This window comes from Humulus lupulus, chromosome 7 (assembly GCF_963169125.1).
Source record: "Humulus lupulus chromosome 7, drHumLupu1.1, whole genome shotgun sequence".
In the NCBI taxonomy this organism is placed as follows: Eukaryota; Viridiplantae; Streptophyta; class Magnoliopsida; order Rosales; family Cannabaceae; genus Humulus; species Humulus lupulus.
This window is the reverse complement of record NC_084799.1, coordinates 169,467,228-169,495,182: the sequence shown is the minus strand read 5'-3', so window position 1 is coordinate 169,495,182 and position 27,955 is coordinate 169,467,228. Positions and strand designations below refer to the sequence as shown.

Below are 27,955 nucleotides of genomic sequence, written 5' to 3'. Positions count from 1 at the left end.
CGAGGCAGAACACGAAGCCATGTTAGCTGGATTACGACTGGCCAGAGAAGTCAGAGCCCAAAAAATCGAAGTATATAGCGACTCCCTACTTGTGGTAAACCAAATATCCGGGGAATACCAGACGAAAGGCGAAAGAATGGCTGCCTACGTGTCTCTCTCCCGCGACCTACTGCAGCATTTCAAAGGCTACCAAATCCGTCAGGTCCCCCGGGACCAGAACTCACTCGCGGACACGCTGGCCAAGCTTGCAACGGACCCGGAGATTGAACAGTATGGCCTAGTCCCCATCGGGCACTTAGAAGCCCCCAGTATTGAGACACGAAGGATAAACGCCATCGTCGACCATTCCCACTCTTGGATAGGACCCATCCTCAGATTTCTCACCACCGGAGAGCTCCCCACTGATAAAGCTGACGCAAGGAAGCTCCAATATCAAGCTCCCCGATACGTGGTTATGGATGGAAAGCTTTACCGCAGGGGGTTGTCCATACCCTTCCTTAGGTGTGTTGTCGGAACCGAAGTCAGCACCATCATCCATGAGGTTCACGGAGGCTTCTGTGGCGATCATACCTCCGGGCTGAGCCTCTCCAAAAAGATCCTTCGACAAGGATACTTCTGGCCCACCATGAAGAAGGATTGTGTGGATTATGTCAGGAAATGTGAGCAGTGCCAGAGGTACGTCAGGGTTCCACGAGCGCCGCCTACAGAAATTACCCTAATGACCAGCCCCTGGCCGTTCGCCGTTTGGGGCATTGACCTAGTAGGTTCCCTCCCAACTGGAAAGGGTGGAGTGAAGTATGCCATAGTCGCGGTAGACTACTTCACCAAATGGGCTGAAGCTGAACCTATGAACACGGTCACATCTAAAAAAGCACTGGACTTTGTCATCAGGAATATAGTGTGTCGTTTTGGGCTTCCACGAAAAATTGTGTCCGACAACGGAAAGCAATTTGACAGTGAACACTTCACGAACTTCTGTGCTTCGCATGGAATTATCAAAAGCTTTTCCGCAGTCGCCAGACCCCAGGCTAATGGGCAAGTGGAGGCTGTAAACAAAATATTAAAGACCACGTTGAAGAAAAAACTCCAAGCCTGCAAGGCTCACTGGCCGGAAGAACTTCCACGAGTACTTTGGGCCTATCGCACAACAGAGAGAACTTCGACGGGGCACACGCCTTATTCCATGACCTTCGGTTGCGAGGCCGTCATCCCAGTAGAAACCATGATCCCCTCTCATAGGCAAGATACCTACGACCCTACCCGGAACCATGCCCTTCTCCAGGAGTCCTTGGACATGATCGAAGAGCTCCGGGAGCAGTCGCAGGTCCAACTAAGAATGTACCAAGGCAAGATAGCCCGACACTTTAACACGAGAGTCAAGAGCCGTACATTCGAAGTTGGGGATCTTGTCCTACGGAGAGTATTTCCTGCTACGCAGGATCCGGGAGTGGGAGTCCTCGGACCCAACTGGGAAGGCCCCTACGAAGTCCAAGAAAAAGTGGGCCATGGGACGTATCACTTAAAGAGACTCGACGGATCTAGAGTCCCGCGCGCCTGGAACGCGGAGCACCTCCGCCGTTACTACCAGTAGGCCCCGGACCATCTAGTCGGAAGTCCTTGGTGAAATTAGCAAAAGTGAAAAATGTGGAAATAATCCTCCCTGTTGTAAAACTCACGCCTAGCAGGCTAATTTAATGAAACACGGAGAGATTCACTCCGCTTTTACTACACTTTTTATCCCTGTGTTCAAAGCTGCGTTTTAACAAGTGACCACGCGGTCCGGAGACGTCCGGACCCCACGCTCACTTGGGGGGGTATACATGGCTAAGGCATAGCCATACGCCCCTTGAACAAAACGTACACAGAACACCACTTATGTGCTAGCATTGTGTTTGAAATTTTTAAATTGTTTGAAATGTTTAAATTGTTAAGCTTAGGTTTATTTGTTGCCATGAACATGCTTGCATTACGTGTCATATGTGCATTATGTGCTTATGTGAAAATTGCCATGGAAATGCCTGCCATTATGTATCATGAAAATTATCTCCTGTGTAGCCCAGCGATGGACAGGACTGGGGGTTGAGGCACGTTCATAGAGCTACGCTAAAACACCCCCAACTCCCTGACAAGTCCTTTGCAGAATACTCCGCGATCACTATAGAGCTCTGCTTCGCAAGCTCCAGCTCCGGGTCCCGCAAGGCGAAAGATGGCAAGATCCGCGATCGCTGTAGAGCTTTGCTTCGCAAGCTCCAGCTCCGGGTCCCGCAAGGCGAAAAATGGCAAGATCCGTGATCGCTGTAGAGCTTTGCTTCGCAAGCTCCAGCTCCGGGTCCCGCAAGGCGAAAAATGGCAAGATCCGTGATCACTGTAGAGCTCTGCTTCGCAAGCTCCAGCTCCGGGTCCCGCAAGGCGAAAGATGACAAGATCCGCGACCATTGTAAGCCTTGCTTCGCAGGTTCCAGCTCCGGATCTCACAAAATAATGCATGTCGAGCTCCTCGACCATTGCAAGTTTCAGCTCCAGGAGCAGACATGGTCGATCCCCCACTCACAGCAGGCCTTGCTTCGCAAAGCCCCTGCTCCGGGATCACACCTGGTGGGCGTGGCGATTTCCCCGACAGCAACGAGCCTTGCCTCGCAGGGCTCCATGCCAGGTCCCTGAAGTCAGCCACCATGAGGTTCGCAACAACAGTTAGTTTTGCTTCGCAAAGATCTAACCTTAAGTCTAGCGATGCTCACCAAAAGAACTCCCGTTCCAAACCATGGAACATCTCACCTTAGCAATCCCAGCGAACAGTATAACTACAAGTCCCGGGATTGGCTATTTGCCTTAGGAAAGCTAAAATACGGTGAAAGGAGCCTGGCCATTGGAACCAGGAAACCTTCGTAACCTAGAAACTACGTGGGAAAAGACATCATCCGTTAGAGCTTCAAGTGGGAAGTGCATAGGTTTTGGCCGTTGGAACCAAAACCTCATACGCCCCTACAACAGTTTCTACCGTATAAAAGTCTACCCTAAGCGCAAAGATAAATAAAGAACTCGGCAGAAAAGAAAGGAGAATGCTATAATTATGGCAAATATGTCCGCAATGAAAAACTCAAAATGAAAAATAATTAAAGATAAAACCCCTTCAAGCATTGGGGGTAACTGCAGCTTCCATGACCGCGGCTTCGGGGGCATCGGCTTCAACTGAGGCTGGCGGAGTCGGCTCATTGGAAGGCGGAACTTTGTCACGGGAAGGTTCAGAGGTCCCCGACTCTCCGGGATCTCCCGCCTCAGGGGCTCCAGCACGTTCGTCAATGTTGTAAGTTTGGACGTACGCCTCTGGGCCTTGATCCCACACGAGTAGCTTCTCCCTCATGGCTTCGGCATCATCTCCCAGATAGCCTAGTACCTCCGGGTTCACTTTCCAGAGTTGATGCATGAGGACCACATGCGATATATTAATCGTCCTGTTCAGTATCACCTCAGCATCCTCCTTCTCCTTCAAGCGCTCCGCCTCGGAGGTTGCCAGCTGTGCCTCCGCGACAGTTAGTTGAGCCCTCAATTTTTCCATTTCGGCCTTGGAGGCATCCTGCTCTCCCTTAAGAGAATCAATCTCCTTGCGCTGCTCCTTGTTTTGGTTCAGCACGGATTGCTTCTCAGTCACATGCCCCCTGGCAGTAAATTGCAAGGCTCCGATCTCTTTATCCTTCTCGGCGATCCCCAACTCCAGCATAGACACGAGATCCCTACTCCTCTTGTGAAGTTGCTCCTCCTCGTGCAGCTTATTCTGAAGAGTGGAATATTCCCCTTGCTGCTTAAGGACGAGATCATTTTTCGCTTGCAAGCGGGCTTCCAAGGTATCCTTCTCCACCCTGGCTTGGGACAGCTCTTCCCGAAGCTTGGAGTTTTCGGCCTTCATCCCATCCGACCGCTGTCTAAACTCATTCTCTGCCTTGGCCCGGTACTCTTGATATTTGGCAAGATATTTCTTGTCCGCCTCTTCCTCAGCCGTGCGCCGGGCCTGATCAATCTTCTCCGAAGCCTCCAAGGCCTGTTGGGTCAGTTTCTGCTTCTCCGCCTCCAAGGCCTGGCGAGCCAGCTGGCTCTCCTCCAGCTGAACCAGAACTGCACCAACCTCCCGGAACGAGAGTTCCGCGATCATAGAGGCCTGCAAGGAAAGACAACAGAATGAGCTAAAGCCGGACCAAAAGACAAATGATCCCAAAAAACAACAACTGACGGCTTACCCCAGACAGTTGCTGCTTCACAGCGTGTGTCAGCAACAGCGGATCCTTACTGCTACTGATGGCCCATTTCTCAGAATTGAGCTCGCACAAGCTCAGGGCCATGTCCTCCATCATCTCAGCTCCGAACGGCGCCAATGCACGTCCGAGCCTAGGCACCAGCCTCTTCTCCAAGGCTGGACCATCCAAAACCGCTCCGACCGGGTGAAGGGATCTCACCCCCTTGGCCAGCTCAGCTCTCTTCACGGCAGACAAGTTATCTGCCCTTCCCTGAGTAACAGCCTTCTCCGCCTCTAACCGCCTCTTCAAAAAACTATCGGCCCGTCTTACACCCTCCAGGAGGGCAGCGAGGAAACTGGTTGGCTTCCGCGGGAAGTGGAACTTCAGTCCGGGCAGAGGAAGGTTGGTTGTCTGAGAAGAAGGAGACCCCGGAAGGGTGGACCCCTTTTGGGCTGGAGGAGGAGGCAGACGGGGTATTAAGGCCCCGGTCTGTTGCTTTTGCTGCTGCGGCAGCGGAAGTAATTGCCCTTGTTGCTGCTGCTGGTTTGGATGTTGTTGTTGCTGCTGCTGTGACGTTGGTGATTGTCTCTATTGTTCTTGTTGCTGCTGTTGTTGTAGTTGTGGTTGCTGTCGTTGCTGTTGTTGTTGCCTTCGACCAGGAGAAGAGTGTCTAAGGCGTTTCTTCTTAGCGCCCTCGGCATCTTCTCCGAGACGCTTGCTCACCCCAGTTGTCTTCACGGGGAACACAAGCCCTTCCCCGTCGCTGCTGCTACTCGAGACCATCATAGTCTCGGAAGGCCCGTCAGCAGGAGACTTCTCTACCCCCGGAGACGCTTGCGCCTCGCCACTTGTCTTCTTGGGGGAGGCAGCTTTACCTCCCCTACCAGCCTTGGTCTTCTGTCCTTTCCCCGTGGATGGGTCTTGGCTGGTGGCAGCCTTCTTAATGAGCAAAGTAACCCTCCCCAACATCTTGGCTTCTGGATACTCTGCAAGAAACGTACAAAGCAAGGTTAACGAACCAACAAGCAATGAGAAAGAAGATAAGCGGAAGACAAGACAATCAACAACATAAAAGCAAAAGCAAGCCCGCCAGCAGGGAACAAGAAACAAGAAAAAGAAAAGTTTGAAAGGGACGACCATGCACGAGAAACGTGGATGGCCTTCCCCGAGCAAAACAAAACACCGCTTCCTGCTCCAGGAAGCTCCCGTACTCCTTGAAGTCCGGGAATGACATGCTGAGGGAAGAAGGGTCAACCATGATGACACCTTCTGGCAGACTACCGTCACTCAGACACCCGAGGAGCTCATCTACCCTATCGCAATATCTGTCAAAGGGTATCCTACGCGGATCTAGCCTAAGGAAACGGGGATCAAACCCCATCTGAGAGGTCCGGGAAACCTCAGACAAGCTGGGGGTGTGAATCAATCGAAAACTAGTCTTACCTCTCCCGGAGGTACTAGCCCCCGGAGCCCCTTCGTTAGGGTAAGCCGCGGCGTGGCGAGCCTCGATCTCCTCTTCCTCCGGCTGGGGGTCAGGGAACCTCTCCGCCCAACTAGGAGATAAAGTATTTTCGTCCCGGGCTGCTTGGGTGATCACCTTGGACAGCTCCAGGGCAATCTGCTCCCGGATGTCAGCCGACACCTGACTTTGCCCCCTGCCACTCACTGGCTCGATGTTCTGGAAAGAGGCGAGTAGCCCATACTCCCTCAACGATTCGGAGGTCACAAGTCCCTCCACTTTCAACTCTTCCTCAGAAAGCCCTTCGTAGAACTTGGACCTCCTTATCATCTCCGCGCAGCGAGGTGTCCGCGGAACGACTTCTGCAAAATTCAAATACAAGCATTAGAGATCCTCCCAAAAGGTAAATCAAACGCAAAGAAACAAAGTTGAAAAGGAGAGGAAGGAGCACTTACCAGGGATTTTGAAGTCCAAAGATAGGGCTGGCACCCTCTTCAGCGGGAAGCCAGTCGTCAGGAACCAGTATTCCCGGAGTTCTGGAACCCTCGCGGTATGACAAGTGGGGCACATCACGTCCGGGTGCCTTTCCAGCCTGTAAAACCCCACCTTGTCTGAATGACCCCTCATAGGCTGAGACTTCAACCCGTAGAAGTACAGCACCTCCTCCGGGGTAGGAGCTTCCAGTTTCCGGGACTTGCAAAAGATGAACCACCCCGCTAGGAGCTTGTAGCTGGGAGGAATCAACTGGAAGGGGGCAATCCCCGCCTTCACACAGAAATCGGCAAAGTAACTTCTTAGGGGCAGGTGCGCCCCACACACTATGTGTGCCCAGCTCCAGGCACCAAAGCCCTCGTGACTCTGGCTAGCCGACTCGCCCAGCACTGACAGGCGGTGCCACATCAGACCTGGGATGTTCTTCAGGCCTGCCTCGGAGGAATACAGCTCCAGCATGCCATAATTCCTGAAAAGGTTCGGCTTTTGGTCCATCTCCCAGATTGAACTATTGGAAGTCGGTGGGCTAGCCGCGACCACTTTCGCCTTTCCTTTCCCCTTTGCACCAGCGACAGGAGAACCCTTCTCCTGGGCAGAATCAGCCTCCCCCACAACAAGGAGTTGTTCCTTTGAGATGTTCGTCACTGGACAAAAGAAAGAAAGAAGAAAACACTCTAAGCAGTCAGCACCCTTGTCATACCCTAGTGGTATCAAAGGCGTCGGGGAGACCCTCCCCGAAAACTGCTTGGAGAGGCTCCCACCGAGCTTACCGAGGGATTGGCACCGTGCCACCCGAAGGGCAGCAAGGAACCAGACTCAGACTCCGAGCCTAAGCCCACCAAAAGAAGTGTTTTTCCAGAGAAAGACACCCTAAAGGCGTTCATGCTTATGCCCTAAAACAGCAAAACAAAGAACGACTTTCCAAACGCAAATCGTCAAAGCATGCAAAAAAGGTTACTTATCGACTCACATCAATCACATGCCTACCAAAGCCCTATTCACGCATGCACATAGGCGATGATGGCAGAAACCTCAACTCTAACAACTACCAACAACCTAAGGTTTGGGAGGAAAGAGCAAAGTATAAATACTTACTAGTATTCGTGTAGTCGGAGGTTGAAGGAGTAACCGGATCACTGCACAGCACGATCGCGAGAAGTAAAAGCTGCAAAGACGAACTGCGATTCAAACCATGAACTTCGGCGAATAAACCCACTGCCAAATCAAAAGAAAAGTTTCTAGATCCCTTACCAAGAGAAGTGGCAAGTTCGAAGGAACGGAAGCTTGGAAGCCTGAGAGTTTGAAGGTTTGGAAATCTGAAAATCCGAAAGGTAGAGAATTTGAAAGCGTAAAGAGGAAGAAAGGTCCGTTCCCTCGTTTTTATAGCAGGAAAGAAGTCGTTTCGAATTCCTCAAATGGACGGTCCCGATCTTCCCATTCCGTGTGCATCAGATCCAACGGTTGGAGATGAAGCGACGATCCTATTTATGACTCCTCGGATGGGAATAAAGTATTTATTTCCCATCATTACACCACCTCGGGCCCGGAGTACCATTAAAAATCGTCAAATCATTACTCAGATGACTGACGCACGCATACTCAACCAGTCGCCTCACGCACACGTCTTGGTCGCAGAACCATTCCCAGCATGACACGTGGTCCTTGCCGCACTTGAGTACTTGAGTTCAAACAGAACCATTCTTGTGCTTGATTTACTGTTTCATTTCATGTGTGTTATCCAGATTTCCGGATAGCGTTTAGATTGATGTCCTCGGGGAAGCAGAATTATCGATGTCTTTCACGGTAGGTGACCAGAGCTCGCGGATGGACAGAAAGGCTTCGCCTCTCCCGTTTAGTGTCCGGATTACTCTTCCAAGCAAACACAACACGGAAACTCGTCAACTCTCCCGGACTCCCGAAGGGGTATCCTTCGGAGAAGCCCCTTCCAGGAGAAGCTCTTCGAGTGGTCTCCGCGGAAACAGTTCCGTGCCTCACACGGAACAAAACCAAGCGGTCGAGTCCTGGAGGAGGCATATTTGGAATGATATCCACCTGACACAGGATCCCGCCTGACACGCCCGTCAGGTCAAAGCCGCACACATCCTAGCACGCCTAAGGGTACCTTTTCGCCTACTGTTCCGCTGACAACTTGGAAAAGACGGCTGACTTTGTGTGTTCCCCATACTTTCACGTAAATATACCCACATAGAGTCTTGTAGCCATGCTACTACAGTAATTGTATCCCCTATTTATGGCTGGTGTAATTAGGACTCATGGACGTAGAGAAAAACCCTAATCCAAAACCCTAGCTATAAAGACCCCTTCATTTTACAAGAAGAGGGACGGCCAACAAATCACATAGCAAGAACTCTGCTAAAATCTCTCTAGCTTCTTCTTCTTCAAGAGAACCCGAGAGAAACATTGTGAGTGTGTGAAGTTCTTGTACACCAGCCATCTTACTGTAATCCTTTCCAAGTATAATAACATCGACTCGTGGACTAGGGCTCGTTAACGCCTGAACCACGTAAAAACACTGTTTGTTTAGTTACATTTTAGTATTTCTACAGTCCTTATCTTTTTATTATTCTGTTTGTATTCGTTTCCGAAAAACTCGGTAAACAATGTGTATTATCATTTGTTTCTGTTTTAGTTTTATACTTGATTCATATTGATTATTGTAGTTTTTGTTCTTGTTGGATTCTGTTCTTGCTAAGGTGATTAGTTTCATAACAAGTGGTATCAAGAGCCAAGTTTTAGCTAGTCCAAAAACATTGAACAAGAATCAAGAAACTTCAAGAAAATGGCAGCCACAGAGTTCGAAGTTGACAAGTTTACAGGTGACAATGATTTTGGTCTTTGGAGAATCAAGATGAAGGCCATGTTGGTTCATCAAGGAGTGGCCGAAGCAATTGATAGCAAGGCACTTATAGAACTTGGTGAAGATAAGAAGAAACAACAAGAGGTTCAAACTAAAGCTCACAGTTTGATTATACTGAGTTTGGGAGATGAAGTGCTTCGAGATGTATCTAATGAGGAGACAGTCATAGAATTGTGGAATAAGCTGGGATCTATCTACATGAAGAAATCTCTAGCAAATAAACTTTACTTGAAGAAGAAACTGTACACACTCAAAATGGATGAATCAAAGGAACTTGGAAAACATCTTGATGAATTTAACAAGATTATCTTGGACTTAACTAATATAGGAGTAAAGATTGAAGATGAGGATCAAGGTATACTACTGCTGAGTTCATTGCCTAAATCTTTTGAACATTTTGTAGATACTATTTTGTATGGGAAGGATAACTTAACAACGTCAGAGGTAAAATCTGCACTTAATTCAAAAGAAACTCAGAAGAAATCTTAAGGGAGATCAGATGGCATTGGTGAGGGGTTGTTTGCTCGAGGAAGATTAGAGAAAAGAGATTTCAGGCATGGAAATTACAAGGCAAACAACAACAATTACAAAGGAAATAATCACAGAGGTAGCTATCATGGTCAAAGGACAAGATCGAAATCAAGAACTAGAAAATAGTGTTATTACTACAAGAAAGAAGGCCACTTCAAAGATGAGTGCTATGCATTGAAGGCCAAGTTGAACAAAGAAAAAGGCAAAGAAAGGGGAGGTGCAAGTGTAGCCTCAGATGGTTATGAATCAGCAGATGTTCTTGTAGCTTCAAGTCAAGAAACAGGTGATGAATGGATTTTAGACTTTGGATGTTCTTTCCACATGACACCAAACAATCATTTTTTCTGTAATTTCGAAGAAATAGAAGGTGGACCAGTATTCTTGGGTGACAACAAGGCATGCAAAATAGCTGGTATAGGATATGTGATGATAGAAATGCACGATGAGATACAAATGATTGTACAAAATGTTTGGTATGTTCCAGACCTCAAAAGAAACTTACTGTCGATTGAAGAATTAACAAAAAGAGGTTGTGTTATCAAAATAGATGGTTCACTCAAAGTTATAAAGGGTTCAATGGTTGTGATGAGAGGAGATTTAAAGAATGAAATTTATTTTCTGGTTGGTAAAACAATAGTTGAAAAGGCGGATGCAGCTGTAAAACACAATGAGATTGATAAGACAAAGTTATGGCATCTTAGACTTGGACATGTCAGTGAAAGAGGGCTGGCTGAACTAGAGAAACAAGACTTGTTAAGGACAAACTATATGGAAAACTTGGGTTTTGTGAAAAGCTGCAAAGTAAAATTTAACACAAGTTTGCACATAACTAAAGAACCTTTAAGCTATATTCATTCTGATTTATGGGGTGCATCTCGGGTTCAAAAACTAGGTGGTGCAAGTTATTTTCTGAGTATCATAGATGATTACTTAAGAAAAGTATGGGTGTTTCTGTTAAAAACAAAATACCAAGCCTTGGAAACCTTTGTAAATTGGAGAAAACTAGTTGAAAACCAAACATGAAGAAGGATTAAAAAACTGAGAACAAATAATGGTTTAGAGTTTTTCTCAAATGAGTTCAATGTCTTTTGCCAAAAGAAAGGTATAGCTAGACATTTAACTGTACCATGCACACCACAACAGAATGAATTGGCTGAATGCATGAACATAACAATCTTAGAAAGGGTCAGATGTATGTTAAATGGAGCTGGACTAGAAAGACATTTTTGGGGTGAAGCTGTCAAGACAGCTTGCTATCTTATAAACAGGTGTCCTTCTACAGCCATTGGGTTCAAAACTCCACAATAAACATGGACAGGAGTTGCACCTATGAGCATCTAAAGGTATTTGGCTTCCTAGTATATCCTCACATAAAACAAGACAAGCTACAGGCTCGAGCATTAAAATGTATGTTTTTGGGCTACCCGGATGGTGTTAAAGCCTATACACTATGGTGTTTGGAAAGTGGACACAAGAAATGCATAATTAGTCGTGATGTGGTGTTTAAGGAAGATGAGATGGCCATGAAGAAATCAGTTAAATCAGAGACAAGTAAGAAACAAAGTGAAGACAGATTTGAAATTCAAGTTGAAACAAGTCAAGCCGAGAAACAAACATTTCCTCAAGAAGAACAAGGTACAAAAGAAGTTAGAAACTTGCAACAAGAGCTGGAAAGTTACTAACTAGCAAGAGATAGAGACAAAAGAGAAATAAGGGCTCCATACAGATTTGGTTTTGCTGAATACACTTCATTTGCACTTGCTGCAGCAAAAGAAATAGAATACTCAGAACTTGCTACTTATCAAGAAGCTATCAATGTGAAGGAGAGTCAAAATTGGAAAGAGGCTATTCAAGAAGAGATGAATTCACTTATAAAAAACAACACATGGATAGTCATGGATAAACCATCTGGTCATAAATTAATAGGCTGCAAGTGGATACTCAAGAAAAAGGAAGGCTTGGAAAGTGAAGGAAAAGTGAGGTACAAAGCAAGATTGGTGGCAAAGGGATTCAATCAAAGAGAAGGTATAGACTTTAATGCCATTTTTTCTCTTGTATTTAAATAGACTTCCATTAGAATCATGATGGCCAAGGTTGCAAAATATGTTCTAGATATGGATTAAATGGATGTTAAGACAACATTCTTACATGGTAGGCTAGAGGAGAAAATTTACATGGTTGAGCCCGATGGTTTCAAGAGTAATAAGCCCAATCAAGTTTGTTTATTGCAAAAGTCTCTTTATGGACTCAAGCAAGCACCAAGATAGTGGAACTTAAGATTTGATGAGTTCATGACACATATAGGATTCAACCGAAGCAATTATGACCCTTGTGTTTATTACAACAACAAACTGTACTTGTTATTGTATGTAGATGATATTTTGATCATTGGGAAGGATAGAAAAGAGTTAGACAAGCTTAAAAAGTCTAGAATTCGAAATGAAGAATTTAGGAGAAGCTAAGAAGATCTTGGGAATAGAGATACAAAGACAAAGACCACTTAATGTTTTCTTATCACAGAAAACATATCTGCAGAAAGTCTTGAACAAATTCAGTATGAAAGATGCTAAACCAGTAGCTACACCACTTGCACCTCAGCTCAAGCTCATAAAAGAATAAGCCCCGAAGACAGATGAAGACAGAGAACACATGGACAATGTACCCTATGCTTCTTGTATCAGAAGTTTAATGTATTCAATGGTATGTACCAGGCCAGATTTAGCTTATAGTCTTAGTATGGTTAGCATATTTATTTCAGATCCAGGTATTAAGCATTGGTCAACCTTAAAGTGGATACTTAGATATATGAAAGGGTCATTAGACTTGGGACTTCTGTACAGTAGAGACACCAAGATAGAAGGAGTAGTAACAGGCTTTGTAGATTCAGATTATGCAGGCTGCATTGACACTAGAAGACCACTTACTAGTTATGTGTTTACATTCCTAGGTGGATGTGTAAGTTGGAAGGAAAATCTCCAAAAGGTAGTGGCCCTATCATCAACCGAGGCAGAGTACATGGAAGCTACAGAAGCAATTAAAAAAGCAATCTGGTTAAGAGGTTTTACAAGTGAGCTAGGCTTAAAATCAGATGACACAACCTTATTCTGTGACAATCAAAGTGCATTGCATCTCATGAAAAACCCAATGTTTCATGAGAGATCAAAACACATTGACATCAAACTCCATTTCATTCGAGATGTAATTTCTAGAAATGAAGTTCAAGCTCAGAAAGTTGGGACACAAGACAATCCAGCTGATATGATGACCAAACATGTCACTCAAGCAAAGTTTAGACATTGCCTAAACTTACTGAACATACTCAAGAACTAAGTGCCTCCTCGGAGGCTAGCCAAAGCAGCCACAGAGTATTTTTTTTAAGGGGGGTGGGGGGGTCCCTTATGTGATTAAACCAAGGTGGATGATTGTTGTGATTGGTTCAATCACTTAAGCTGTATCTCACGTGGAAGACACTTCAGCAATGACAGTTAAATTGGTTAGAATCCTATATGAATTTATCAGACTTGTACTCATCTAAGGGGTTCTATTAGAAGATTAGAGTGAGAAGTTCTGTGTTGTAAAACAATACTTTGAGAAAGAGAGTTTTTCGATTGTACTCAAGTGAGATTAGGAGCAAGACTCCTTATTGATTAGTGATTGTATCACTACTACAAAATACCATTTACGGGACACTTTTTTAGGACACGCACATAAATGCAAGTCCTTAAAAATATTTATAGAGTTTTTAGGACACTCATTGAGAGTCCTGAAAAAGTACAATTTAGGACTCGCAATGAGTGTCCTAAAAAAATAAGTGAGTCCTAAAAAAATCTGGGCTAAAAAATGAGTGTTTTACTTAACAATTTTAAGGACTTTCTTTGGGAGTCTTTAATACTCCGAGTCCTAAAAACACCCGAGCTGAAAAATTAGGAATGGTGACTTTTAAGGACTTTCTTTGCGAGTCCTAAAAGAGTATTAATGACTCCCAAAGCAAGTCCTTAAAATTGTTAAGTAAAAGAGCATAAAACCACTTATTGTTTAACATATTTATAAAATTAGTATTAGTTAAAAATAAGTTGTTTTATTGATTGGAAAAATATTTTAAAATAATTTTAATATATAAATTTACTAGTTATAATTTTTATAATATATGGCATTGTTTATTTATTTAAAATTTATATGAAAATTAAAAAAATATTAATAAAAATTAATTAATATATTTTTAAAATAAAGTTAACTAAAGTGCACTTTTACCTAGTATTTAAATTAAATAGCAATTTAAGTTTCAAATAACAATTATTATAAGTTTGAAGAGAATTTGTATAGTTGTGATTTTTAAAATTATTTTTTATAGTATTAGGAGTATAAAATTGAGAGTTTTATAATCACATTTTTTTATCTAAATAATATAATCTTATTTTTATTTATAAAATAAAAATATATATACATATAAGTGCCAAATCCCTTTCTCCCTCCCTCCTTACCCGATCCTTATACTTTCCTTTCTCCCTCTCTCTCTCGCATGCTTTCTGCTAGGCCCGAACGACGACGGCACGGGCTTGGGGAATGGTGGTCGATAGCGGCAAGGGGGTCGGGGTCGGGCTGTTCGGCGGCAGGGGGCTCGAGGCTGGGCTCGACTGCAACGACTGGAGGCTCGAGGGCTGGGCTCGACAGTGGATGGGGGGGTCTCGGGTCTGGGGTCGACGGCGCAGGGGCTAGGGCTGGGCAGGACGTGGAGGCTTGGAGGCTCGTTGGGGCTGGACAACGCGGAGGCTTGGTGGCTCGTTGGGGCTAGACGACTCAGAGGCTCGATAGGTATGCATGCTTCTTTTTCTCTAATCAAAGAAACTAAAAATTTTGTAGTGTATTGGTCTGTCTTTGCAATTAACCTTAGTGTTCTATTTTCCCATACTAAAGTCGTCCATGTTAATGTCCTTTGTCTCATTGTCTGAAACGTGATGCTAAAGTGTCTCTTGCTAACTACAGGTTCTTGTAGTACAAGAGACACATTGTGATCCTGCATTCATTGGTCTATGGAAAATAGCTACTGGATTCATTCTAGAGGTATGGCAGCAATTTTCTTAGATTACCATCAAAACCTTCTAAATTTCCATTTTGTATCTTTTGTTAATTCTTCATTAATTATTGCTTTTGTATTAGTCAGAGGAGATCTTTATAGGAGCTGTGAGAGAAGTTGAGGAGGAAACTGGGGTAATAATATATATTTCCTTGTTCTATTCCACAAGTAAAATAAAATTTTGTTTATCAAGATAATCGTTTATGAATTACAACATCTTACCAGGTTATTCCATTGATAAAAGTTGTAATTGTTTTCATTGCAGATCGACACATAGTTCATTGAAGTCATAGCATTCAGGTATTGACAAAATGCTATATTTTAAACTTTCCTTGTTTATTGAAGCATTAGCTACTGGTAACCATTAGTATCTAAGAAGTAAATACTCTTTTTGGTTTTAAATGTATTCTATTCAATGTGTCCATAAGATTCCACTTTTTTAGTTCCTAGGTATCCTTTCTAATAATTTTATACTGAATTAGTTGTGTGACCGTGGGTGAATGCCTCCAGCCAGCGTGGGCTCTCGGGACCCTTGAAAATCTGCTCCAGCAACGTTGGATTTCGGCTGTTGGTGGTGAACGGTGACGGTGAGGCGTGGGCGTCTCTAGGTTAGTGGTTCACGGCTGTTTCCTCTCAGCAGGTTTTTTTTTTTAATTTCTTTGCTTATATACATAATATATAATATGATAACAATTATATACATAAGCATGACCAACTCCATTGCACTCGTCATAATGGAAAAGAGAAGAAAACAACTAGCTGAAATGACCTCAATGTATACTTTACAGAAATAAAAGATATGTAAAGATGTTTAAGAAATTTAATACTAAGAATTGTACATGTATTACCAATCTTTATATAGTGTCGTAAACAACCAAACAATATCGACTGCGGATATTACGTAATGAGAATGATGAAGAATGTAATTATCAATGCCCCTCATATCAAACATTTCTTGTCGAAACAGGTAACAAACAATATACAACTGCATAATATTAATCTAGTATAATTTTTGTATATGCTTTGAATTTATTACCACTAATATAATTCTAATTAAAGTTTTGTTTCTTTTTTTTCAGTTCACCTCCGACAAACCATATACTACTCAAGAAATTGACGAAGTTCGAGAAGAATGGACGATGTCATTTTTAGAATTGGTTAGAGCAAAATGAATGATGTTATAGCTAGCTAATTACAATACATGTTCAGAAATTTTAAATTTCTTTCGCAAAAATTTTTTGCCGTTTTTTTAGTATTTTCTTTTCAAATTTCTTTTAATACATTTTCGACACTGTCAAAGGGATATATATTTTTAAATCAAAATGAAAATTGTAGCTGCATTTTTTTTTAAAAAAATAATTACTTTTAAGGGCATGCAAAGCGAGTCCTAAAAAATTACTTAAAGACACTCAACGGGATTTTTTAGGACTCACGTGGCAAGTCCTAAAAACATTCTTATTACTTAAAGGCACTCAACCCGATTTTTTAGGACTGGCGTTGCGAGTCCTAAAAAATTACTTAAAGGCACTCAACCAGATATCAATGCGAGTCCTAAAAATTTAATTAAAGGCACTCAACCAGATTTTTTAGGACTCACTTTGCGAGTCCTAAAAAACCTCAGTTTGCGCGAGTCCTAAAAACTTTTTTAGGACTAGGACTCGCAAATGCTAGTCCTAAAAAATATTTTTTGTAGTAGTATATATTGCTGGTTTGGAATAACAAGTTCTAGCCTTAGTGGATGTTTTGACCGTGGATGTAGGTACCAAAGAGGTATTGAACCACGTAATTCTTGAGCTTGATTTACTCTTTCATTTCATGTGTATTATCATTTGTTTGTGTTTAGATTTTATACTTGATTCATATTGATTATTGCTGTTTTTGTTCTTGTTGGATTCTATTCTTGCTGAGGTGATTGATTTCATAACAGCATCATTTCAAATTTTCCCTCTCAAAAACTTGGATCGTCTTAATTGCTCACTACCACCATATATATTGAGTAAAATGTTTTTTTCCGCTACAATTTCTTGTTTGTCAAGCAATATTATTAGTGGTAGAATTTAGAGACTGATCATGAACACATTGATTTGTCTATATGATTAAAATCATAGACAACAATGGAAAACTCACATATAGGTGGCAACATAAGCCCCATGGAATTGAAAAGATTTCTAACAATTGGTCAATTTAAATATAAATATATATTATTATAGCACGTAATAATAACATATTGCAGTACATGTGTAGTACTCAGTGTACTGAGTTTTATATAACGTGATGTACTAACGGTACTTCTGAAGAGGGTAGTGTAGACATTTAACACCTGGTCATCATTCTATATATTAAGTAGCTTGGCATCAATGTCTTTCAATCTACCACATCTTTATAGTAGTTGGTTGACTTCACATTGAGTTGAGTTGAAAAGAAAAGGAGAAAAGCTAAGAATATTGAATCTCGACCAGCCGAGTAGAAATATCTCAGTAGTTGGTATCAGGTCTTAATAATAATTTTTTTTTGCTAAGTCTTATAATTTCTGTTCGACTGGTAGAGATTCAATCTTTTCTGCAGATCACTCTTATCGTATCAGGAGAATGCATTTATATATGTCACTCACTTGAGAGAAAGGTAATAAATTATTATTATTATTATTTACTGCAATCCTTGCAATCATTATGTTAAAGAAATTTGAACATCATGATTAAAAATACCCTATAATTAAAAAAAACTATTTTAAGTTAAAAACTGTTGGAAAACTATGCTTATAACTGAAACTTGGATCAACAGTTCAACACATTCTTTTTCAAGTTGTTCACTTAAAAAACTTGGATCAAAATATTCCTTTTCAGCTCATTAAACTCACCAAAATATGAGATATTTTAGTCTGTGTTTCATTTACTAGCATATTTTTTAATTATGGAACATTTTTATGTGTATATACTATCAAATTTCGCCAATGTTACTATCTTTTTATTCTCGTAACAAAATATATCTTTAATAATAATTTTTAGGTATATGCCATTTTACCTATGTGTTAACGAAACAGTACAAAATAATCACTACATAAAATTTTGGTCAAAATTAAATTTAATAAGAGAAGAATATCATTCTTTTGTTTATTTGAGATTATTTTTATATTTTTAATATTTTATACAAATTATATATATAGAAAAAAGTTTAAGTAAAATGAAATACTAATATCAAAATAAATTTTTATCGACAAAGCCTTTAAATCAATAATTTTTTAAATCATTATTGATCGAAATAATTATACTTACTTTCTATTTTTACAATAACTAATTTATTTAAATAGTTTTAAAATAAAATTTTGATTTCAAAATGCAAACATATTTATGTTTTACTTAAATATTTTTATAATATGTGAAATTAAATTATAATCAACAAAGCCTTTTAAATCAATAAATTGTTAAAAGATCATTTATTAAAATAATTAGGACTCTGTTTTGTTATTTTATTTTAAAATAATTAATTTATTTAAATAGTTTTAAAATAAAATTTTGATTTCAAAATGCAAACATATTTAAGTTTTATTTAATATAGTAGTTTAAATATTTTTATAATATGTTAGAAAGCATAAAGATGTCAATCAAATAACTAAGGCACATTATTATTTTATTAAATTCACTTTTGACGAATTTATTTATTATAGAGTATTTTATTTGTAAAAACACAAAAATGTAATTTTGTATTATTGAAAACACAAACGTGCAAATGAGTGTTCAAACAAAATACAGAGAATAAAATAGTATATACATTAATTTTAGCTATCAAAACTGATGGCAACTTAAATTAAAAAATTATAATATAAAACTTTCCAAGTTAATCATAAAAAAAATAAGTATTATTTAGATTTGCTGCCATTTTGAGTATACATTTAATGATTTATACTGTCACCAGGTGTTTATTTGATTTATACCACTTTTTTAGAAAACTACTATTAATTTATGGTAAACTGGTTAGCTATTAGCTGTGTGGTTACTAGTAATCTAAAAAAAGTGATACAGGTCTTTAATTATAGATTGGGTGGTATGATTCACCATTAAGAAATTATTAGTGATAGTTATGAACTTAACCCAGATGCCTTGAACTACAGCTCTTTTGGTAAAAAATATATATCCTACAATATAAACGTATGACTAACAAATGTATTAATAGATATTTTTTATGATATTATTTTTCTTGCTATTGGGAGTTTATTCTAATTATTATTTTTTCATATATTTTGTTGTTAATAAACTGCAGCTACTAAAATAAAACTGGACTCTTATTATTAGAATCCGAGTTGAGCAAGCATTTTTTACTCTTTTGCACTCAGTTCGTAAACCTATTATTCTATTAATCTTCTTTATTAGGGATTTTTACACAAAACACTTGATTTGGCTAAACAATTATATTTTATGGTCTAACAATGTTTTTTTTTTCAATTTTACAATTTCTGGTAAATTTTAATTACATTTTAATGATTTTACATTTTTTCTTTCTTTGTATCGTTTTAAAATTACTTTTAGGTTTATTTTGGGTTAATATTTAATTATTGTGATGTATATTATTTTTTCAGTTTATTTTGGGTTGATGTAGTAAGTTACTTCTTAGTTGGCTTTTCTAAGATTGTATTTTTGTAATTATGAATCTTTGAAATGATATTTTTGAAATTTTTAAAATTTGAGATCATATTTTTTTTAAATAAAAATTAAAGACAATAAAAAAAATGTGTATTTATTTTTTTTTTAAAAAAAACTTTTGATTACTATGGGTGCTTATGAATGGAGTGTCAAATAACTCTTTATTTATTTTTTATTTTTTTACTATACATATTTTGTATAAATTTCTTTAATTATAATATGTTAATTAAATCAGGTTCTTTTAAATTATTTATTTTTTGAATAAATAGTATTTTTGTCCCCGGATTATGACCACTATATAATCGTGTCCCTCGAATAATTTGCGATGTTAAAAATTCTCTCAAAATTATGCACGTTACTGAAATATGAGACTTCTGTGAAGATGATAGATTGATGATGTGGTATATTGTCTGTTGATGTGGTAGTGTCATGTGTAGAATAATTAGCAATTTTTCCCTCCCAACTTTGACCACTACCAAATTGTGTTATTTTATTAAAAAATCTAATTTTTTCTAAAAAATATTTATTCAATCCTTAAAAAATTAAAAATACATTAAGAACAAATAACTCTTTTTACTCTTTTCTTTTACAATATAAAATAAATTTATTTTAGAATGAAAATTTAAAATAAATACTAAAACAAAGAAAAAATTTATAATTAGACAGAAGGACGAAAGACGAATGACTTAAACAAAAAAAAAAAACTTTTAACTTAAAAAGAGGAGGGAGAAGTGGAAAAAACTTTGTTTTAGATTTATTTTTAATTTTTATTTTAAGATGTATTTATTTTATATTGTAAAATTAAAGAAAAAGTAATTGAAAATTTATTTGTTATTAATTAGATTTTTAATTTTTGAAAATTTTAGTATTGTTTATTTTAAATGATTTTTTTAAAGATTTAATTATTATTTTTAAGAAAAAAAATTAGATTTGTTAAAAAAAATATAAAAATTAGTTTTGATAAAAATGAAACAATTTGGTAGTAGTCAAAAGTTCGGGGAGCAAAATTGCTAATTGTTTTATATATGACACTGTCACATCAACAGACAAAATGCCACATTGTCAATTTGTTTGTCACTTAGGACGAAATCTAACAAAAGTCTCATATTTCAGTAACGTGTATAGTTCAGAAGAATTCTTAATCTCACAAATCATTCTTAGAGCACAATAGCTCCGAAGGAAAAAAAATATTTATTCTTATTTTTTTTATCAGAGTGTATTTGGAGATGGTGGTGAGTGAGTGTTCTCGGCCCAACCCTTGAGTCTCCACCTCAATTACATTCCTAGCATCACAAATTTATTAGATATATTTTTATAATATGTATTTCTCTTTTCAAGTTGTCATTATAAGAAATTAATCTATTATTTGTTAATTAATCATAATTATGTACTTAGCAGCAAATTTTATTTTATATATAGGGATTATTTTAATAAGTTACTTTTCTGTCAAATTTGTGCACACAAACTTATTATGAAAATTTCACCACATTTAATGCATTAACAGACATGGTTTATGCATATTTGATCATTGTGCACACCTCGTCCATATAATACATACAATGTTTTAGAAAAGAAAAATACCAACAAGTATATGACTTCTCCCTTTGGACAAAAATCAATCTGAAATAGACAAAAGTTCACTACTACTTAATTAACTAGCTATATTATTTTGTTACCACGCATAACTAATTTGATGGACACACAATTAAGTATACATTGCGTAAAATGCTAAAGTTCACAAGTAATTTTTGTCATGTTTGACAAGGAAATTGGACATGATGAGGAGGTCTTAACGTAAATATTCTTGATCAAACAAAGTTTACTGTGATTTTGAAATGTTTTTTTATACAATCCTCATTCTCGATCTCACTGCCATAATATATATATATATATATATATTAATATAAAATTGTTGAAACTCTTCCATTTGTTGTTTAGCTGGAAAGCGAACCTATCTAACAGTAAATTCTAATACTACAAGGGAAAAAAAATCTATGTTAGGTTATCTAAAATTTTGTTGTCTTGCTCATGAATCAAGTTCTATTTATTATTCAATTATTATTTATTTTTTATCAAATTCAGCATAAGTGAAACAGCTATATAATGCATGTTCAATATGTTATTATATTTTATTTTTCCTGGTAAAATATAGAAAGCCTTTATAAACTCAAAGTAAGGCCCAAGTCCAAACACAAAATTCAATCCAATTTAGAGCCATGGGCTTTGACTTTGGTTAAAATTGCATATTAATAAATTAATATATACCATATAAATATAATTATATATGCAGAATAAGGGACATAGATGTGGATGATTGATCAAATAAAGACAAAAAGATCAACATTAGAAATATAAATTTCATTTCATTTCACAAAAGGCTGCAAGACAACTCTTCCTCGTGACTCCACTCATACACTCATCACATTCTAATAAATGGTCCCGAGAAGATAAATAAAACCCTACTTTACTCTATCGAAAACCCTACTCAGGAGATAATCTATTAAAAGCACATTTCCCGAGTTACACCTTAATTTTTCATCTAGTGTTTAGTGATTAACAATAACTCATCACACAATGCATAATTCTTTAGTGTTATATCGATCGATCAATCAATCAATCTCAGGGATACTTGCCATCCATGGCCATCAGCTTCCCAGTGGCGCCACAAGCAAGAGCCTCACTAGGTATGCCCTTAACAAAGCGACCTTCAATATCAAAAATCACTCCCATTCCCATATGCAAATGAGGCTCAATGTGGCAATGGAATGCCCAAACTCCTCGATTGTCCGCCACAAATCGAAGGGCAGTCCATCCATATGGAAAAATCACCGCGGTGTTTCTTAGGGGTGGATTCTTCAGGTTAAGTTTATTCTCGTCCTCCTTGGAAAACTTACCTTCTCCATAGCCCAAAACCCAAAAGTCGTGCCCATGCAAGTGCCACGGGTGAATTTCGCTGACGTTTGGGGCTATGGCATTAGTGTTTTGAAGGATAACGTCTACCGTGGATTTGAATTGGAGCCTGTAGACGCCACTACTAGTGGTGGTGTTGATGTTGGCGGGAGGCTTCATGATGTCATAATTGGCAGGATAGCTTTCTGGTGGGCTCGTCTGGTCAAAGGTGTGGTTCAGCAAAAATTTCACTGAGCCCAAGTATGGGGTAGCTGGCAGTATCAAGGAGGCATTGTTGATGGCCCACTTTGTGTGACCGTTGAGCTTGTTTTGAGTGTTGAGGAGGATCATCCGACGGTTGTAAAATCTTGGAGGTTTTGGGGATCCCATTCGGGCCAAAACGCTTTTGGTAAAGGATTTACTGTGGTTATAATCATTCCATTTCGGTGTGACTGGAGGAGGTGAAACGGGGAGTTTTGATGCTGAATTTGGGAGGTAATTTAGGAGGGTAAGACCTTGTGGGGTCTTCGGTTCTCTCCCTCTAACTCCTACTGAGACCCAATAGTTGTTTTTAGGATTTTGATCTGTGGTTATTAGGACTGAGTAACTTTCCCCTGAATAAATGTCCAGGTCATCCACAGCGAATGGTTGCACATAGTTTCCATCGGCTTCCACTACCAACATTTTGTGATTCTGAAAAAATAAAAAATAAAAAAAAGTGTAACAATTATTTTCTATTTTATTACACCTAGATCGAAGTCCACATGTAGACTGTAAATAAGACATCACTAACTACAATAATTTCTAGCTTTTGCGTAGCATTACATTAGCTCTATACATACGTGGGTATCACTATACTAATTAAATTCTTCATATATTTTTTTATAGCTACTTGTCAATACATATATATATAATAATATATTCATACCCATTCTTAATTTATATTCTACATGGACAACATGTGAAACATAACTACAACATAGAATAAGAATAATAAATATTCAATATTAATCTCACATGTACACATACGTTAAGCTAAAGTCGTACAAAAAAAAACAAAAGTAAAACTGCTTTTACTCGTCCCCAAATGAAAAAGGAAATGCATGTCCTCTTTCAAGGTACACAATTATAATAGTTAGACTAAGTCTAATAATTATATTTTGTTTGTATATGAATGACAAGGCAACTCACTAAAAATTGATGAAAATGTGAAATGAATATAAGATGAATAATATGAAAAGTATTTGAGCGTGCAGTCTAATTAGAATTAGAAGGATGTAAAATGCATGGACCCCATGCAATATAAAAACTTATTGACAGCAAAAAAAGGCATAAACTTTAGTCTTTTTCAGATCGCATTATTCATTGATTCTCTGCCAATGCACTAGTTTGTAAGTGCTCCCTATTCCCACACAAATGACAATCACGTATATATATAAATATATCAATCTTTTCAAGTTGTTTACTCATTTTAGTAGTTTTGACCTATTTTCCCTCCCTTATAATTATTGTGGTTAATATAGTCAAATTCATAATCCATGATTATTTATATACAGACACACACGCAGGCATACATATTTGACATGGTTGAATTAAATAGCTAGATGACATGTAAAAATTAAGAATCCATTATTGTTGTTTTCAAGCTATATATGACAACACCTCTATATAATAAGGTTAAACTTGTACATTACTCTTGTATTTATATGAAACCCCAAATCTGCAGATCTACGTTAATTGATTCATGATGCATGGTTCAGTTATAAACTTTATATAAATATATACATATATATATATATATTCAAAAAGAACCTACGTATTTGAGACAAAGTGAGGAAAGCTAAGTTTTAAATGTTTTATAAAGCTTGAGCGACAGTATAGATATATGATTATATATATAAAAAAAATAAAAAGCAAAATAAAAATCCTCAATTAACTTTGTCAACATTACCCCTTTTTTCAACGTGAGAACAGAACAAAAGAATGCAAAACAAAAAGTTTGGTCTGACCTAGCCAAACTGATATGTTTTCAGATCTACTTTCGAGAAAATCAATACTAGACAAAGACTAAACATTTTCTTTATCTTCATTTAAGAAAAAGTATATATATATATATGCGGTGTGTATGGTGTATCCCATACACATGGGAATCAGAATGAGATATATATATATAATAATATTCGAGCAATGATGAACCACAGTGTAAAAGTAAATGAGATAAAAGAATAATAATAAATAAGTAAATTACCCCAATTGCCAAGTTCAGGGAAGCTAGGGCAGTTGTACTAGCGATTCTTAGCCTGTATGTCTTTTTGGGTTGCACATTCAGAATCATGGGTGCGCACTTTTCTCCACCCTTTAAGTTGCACTGGTTAGAGGATGAGTTGCTATAATGCGCTGCCAATGAGCAATTATATTGTCCTCTACCATTCAGCAACAAGCTCTGAAAAAGTGAAAGCATAAAAAAAAATATATATTGAAACGTGTTTATATATTATCGCAAAAAAAAAGACAATAAAATAATCATATTTAAATCTCTTCAAAATTCATATTCACGTGACAAGTACGTTGAATTGTCATATTTTTTACTGGTAAATCCAAACTGCATACGGTAAATCTTCTCTTTTTTTTTCTTTTGGCTCTCACATAATTTGATAACAAATAAAAAAAGTCGCCTTAATTTAAAAGATTTCAAACCGAAAGAAATAAAAAGCACTGTATTTCTTTTTCTTCTTTATATATACGCGTTTTTTCATTTCTTTATTTTGTGACTGATGAGTTGCGCTAAGATGGTCAAAAAGATATGGTACGTCCAACCATCACCTAACAGATCTAATAGTACGACGTAAAATTAAAAAGTAAGAAATTCACTATTTAAGCTCATATATTCTGTAACAATAATTAATAGGAAATTAACTGTTATGCAAAAATAACTTTTTTATTTTTTATTTTTTATTTTTGAACAATAGTTCGGCAAGACATGATGTTAGCTATTTTTAATAATGGAATTATAATTGATTGTCTTGCTTTATATATATATATACATACACACACATTTTTAACTAAGTATGCTTATTTTAACATCTCTGACCACTACCGTCTCATATGTATTATTATTATATCTGTCTCAGTTCTTCCATGTCCTATATATATGGCCATGCCATCTTCTGGTATAATTTTGTCTTTTTCTCTTGTTTTTTTTTAATTTTATTTTTCCTGTTGCAATTATCTGCTTTTCTATTTATTGTACTACATTTTGAAAAAAAAAAAATTCCTTACCGAGTGGTCACTATTCACTAATTCAACCACTTCGTACGTATAAATATCCGAATACAGCATCTTGTAAGCACTTCATATGCATAGTATAAGATTCTCTCCTCTTTTTTGTTCAAATAAATTATTTCCCTTACTTTTTTTATTTAATTTGTTTGAAAGGGTCTCACTTACTTTTAATATTCTTTTTATGTACATATAAATAATTTATTAAATAATAATAATTTATTAAAACACTCGCGATTAATTCAGTAACCTCTTCTCTTTATATATATATATAGTAACCTCTTCCTAAACAATATTAATTTTATAAATTATCAGATCTGATATATATACATAGGAGAATTTTTGTATATGGACTTCACTTTACGTCCTATCGGTAAAGCTCTCAGTATTCTCAATCCATGAACAGTTTTCAACACAATTTTTTTTATGACCAACGTATATTGTAGCTATTTAGAGCATCCTGTAAATTTTCAAAAATTTTTAAATAATTTACAGTACCGAAAAATAAGTTAAAATATGTTAGTTCACGTATGATTAATTTTTTTTTTATGCGCGTAGAAAACAAAATATTTGAACCTAATTTTTGGTACTTTAAATTATTCAGAATGCTCTAAATAGCTACAATATATACGGTTATAAAAAAAAAATTCATCAAAAACTGTTCATGGATCAAAAAACACTAAAAACTCTACTGGTAAGACTTAAAATGAAACGCTATGAGCAAATTGTGATTTATATATATATCTCAAGCTAAGAATATTATAAAAGAAAATGATGAAGCAATAGTCAACTATTAGTAGCCAATTCTAGAAATCCGAGCGAAATAGCGGGTGATATTGATTAGATCTAAATAATTTTAATATATTATTATTAAAAAATTGTAATAATTAAATTCGTTAAAATTACCTGTGGTTCACCGATCCAACGCATGGGCGCCGAAGAGAGGCCAACCTCTTGCTCATGAATGCTTTGGTGCCACCAATCGCTGAGTAAGAGGTTGAGCTCGTCATCGTAGTGGAAGGGCTCTCTCTCTCCTTCTGCCACGTCAACAATTAATGACCCATAAAGCCCTGCTGATCTTTGCATTCCGTAGTGCCCATGGTAAAAGTATGTTCCCGGCTACACCATATAATACTCATTAATTTAAAACGTACGTGCATAGTATAAAAAAATACCAAGTTAATTATTAGTATGTATAATTGACAGCGTCAGCTACAATATAAGCATATGTGCATGTATATATATACTATAATATGTAAGAATATGTAAGGTAAACAATATAATAAACTATATAATTGTGAGATGATGATTTTTTTTTATTAACCGATTTAAAAGACGAGTCATTATAAGTATAAATTTCATTATCTATCAGGGACAAGTGTGAATTAATTAAGTTGTTCTTTTGGCAAATTCTTTCACTTTTAATTTGGTCCGATCATATCTAATATCATCTTTTGATATTTTGATACTTTTCTTTTTGGCCAAAGTTTAAATAATTAACTAGATTTAACAAGACACTTACTAAAAAGAAATAAGATAATATATTACCTTATCAACTAAGAATCTATAAGTAAATACTTCTCCCGGGTTAATAGCACACTGGGAGATTGAGGCTGTACCATCTGCCCACGGAGTACCCAACTGCAGAAAAACAGTATTACACGTAATTAGAAAGATGAACAAAATAGTATATATATATCACGTGGTGATAAAATCACGGTTGATATAATTAGGTGACTGTTTAGATATACTAAAAATACACGTAGTTCAGATTGTGATGATAGAATTACCTGTCTAATTCCATGCCAATGGATGACAACGCCCTCTGTGTGGAGGTTGTTGGTGAGGTGGACGACGACGGTGTCGCCGGCGTTGGCCCTAATGGTGGGGCCAGGGAACTGCCCATTGATGCCCATCACCACGTGCTCCTTGCAGTCGGGTGCCCCAAAAATGTACTCCACATCGAAGTTGTAGTGCCGAACCTGATTTCGACCACCAACCACTGCCCCAGCCAGAAGGGATAACAGAATCAAGGAGCGTATCATCAAAGCTCCCATGAGTCCTCTGGCCTGAGGACTTTTACCCATGATAGTAGAGTCTTCTCAACTAGCTTGAAAAAACTTATTGCTATAGCTATAAATTATACGAAAAGGATCTATGAAGAGAAAGAATGGAGACTGTTGATCAGAATGCGTTGGGTAGGGTTCTATTTATAAGCCATTTTTTTAGATCCAAGACAATGTAAATTTTTCGTACTGCCCCAGCTGGCTTTTTATATATATATATATATATATATATAGATTTTTTCTTAGTGAGAACTAACTAGGAATATCTTCTAATAACTAGTAAGTATAACTAAATGCCATATTCCACTAATGAAGATAAATGTGCCATACACTAATTGATGAATATTGTATATGAGAAAATTTACTGTGACAACTAAGAGATATTTAATATTTTGTCATAATAGTTCACTACGGATAGTAC

General features: G+C 37.6%; 1 protein-coding gene and 3 long non-coding RNA genes across 4 annotated transcripts; 3 read left to right on the top strand and 1 right to left on the bottom strand.

Moving 5' to 3' along the window:
- Positions 1–14,350: 14,350 nt before the first annotated feature.
- On the top strand, positions 14,351–14,797 carry LOC133790000 (uncharacterized). The gene is made up of 3 exons (XR_009873839.1): positions 14,351–14,401; positions 14,573–14,650; positions 14,747–14,797. It is a non-coding gene; the product is annotated as an uncharacterized LOC133790000 (long non-coding RNA).
- Positions 14,798–14,927: 130 nt separating this feature from the next.
- Positions 14,928–15,970, top strand: LOC133789999 (uncharacterized). Its single transcript, XR_009873838.1, has 4 exons — positions 14,928–14,963; positions 15,174–15,271; positions 15,526–15,630; positions 15,743–15,970. It is a non-coding gene; the product is annotated as an uncharacterized LOC133789999 (long non-coding RNA).
- Positions 15,971–17,047: 1,077 nt separating this feature from the next.
- Positions 17,048–21,224, top strand: LOC133788801 (uncharacterized). Its single transcript, XR_009873385.1, has 2 exons — positions 17,048–17,285; positions 20,514–21,224. It is a non-coding gene; the product is annotated as an uncharacterized LOC133788801 (long non-coding RNA).
- A 415-nt stretch (positions 21,225–21,639) lies between these two features.
- On the bottom strand, positions 21,640–27,733 carry LOC133788799 (L-ascorbate oxidase-like). The gene is made up of 5 exons (XM_062226400.1): positions 27,259–27,733; positions 27,017–27,109; positions 26,375–26,587; positions 24,438–24,632; positions 21,640–22,882 (listed from the first exon to the last, which is right to left on the bottom strand). Exons 1-5 carry the CDS (start codon positions 27,553–27,555, stop codon positions 21,920–21,922), a joined length of 1,761 nt encoding a protein of 586 aa, XP_062082384.1. The 5' UTR covers positions 27,556–27,733; the 3' UTR covers positions 21,640–21,919.
- Positions 27,734–27,955: the final 222 nt, after the last annotated feature.

Excerpts from the sequence above, each read along its gene's own strand:
- LOC133788799 (XM_062226400.1), bottom strand. The coding sequence starts at position 27,555 with ATGGGTAAAAGTCCTCAGGCCAGAGGACTCATGGGAGCTTTGATGATA. Across the intron at positions 24,633-26,374 it reads GTTGGATCGGTGAACCACAG|AGCTTGTTGCTGAATGGTAG; the intron begins GTAATTTTAACG and ends TCACTTTTTCAG. Across the intron at positions 22,883-24,437 it reads CCCTGAACTTGGCAATTGGG|AATCACAAAATGTTGGTAGT; the intron begins GTAATTTACTTA and ends TTATTTTTTCAG.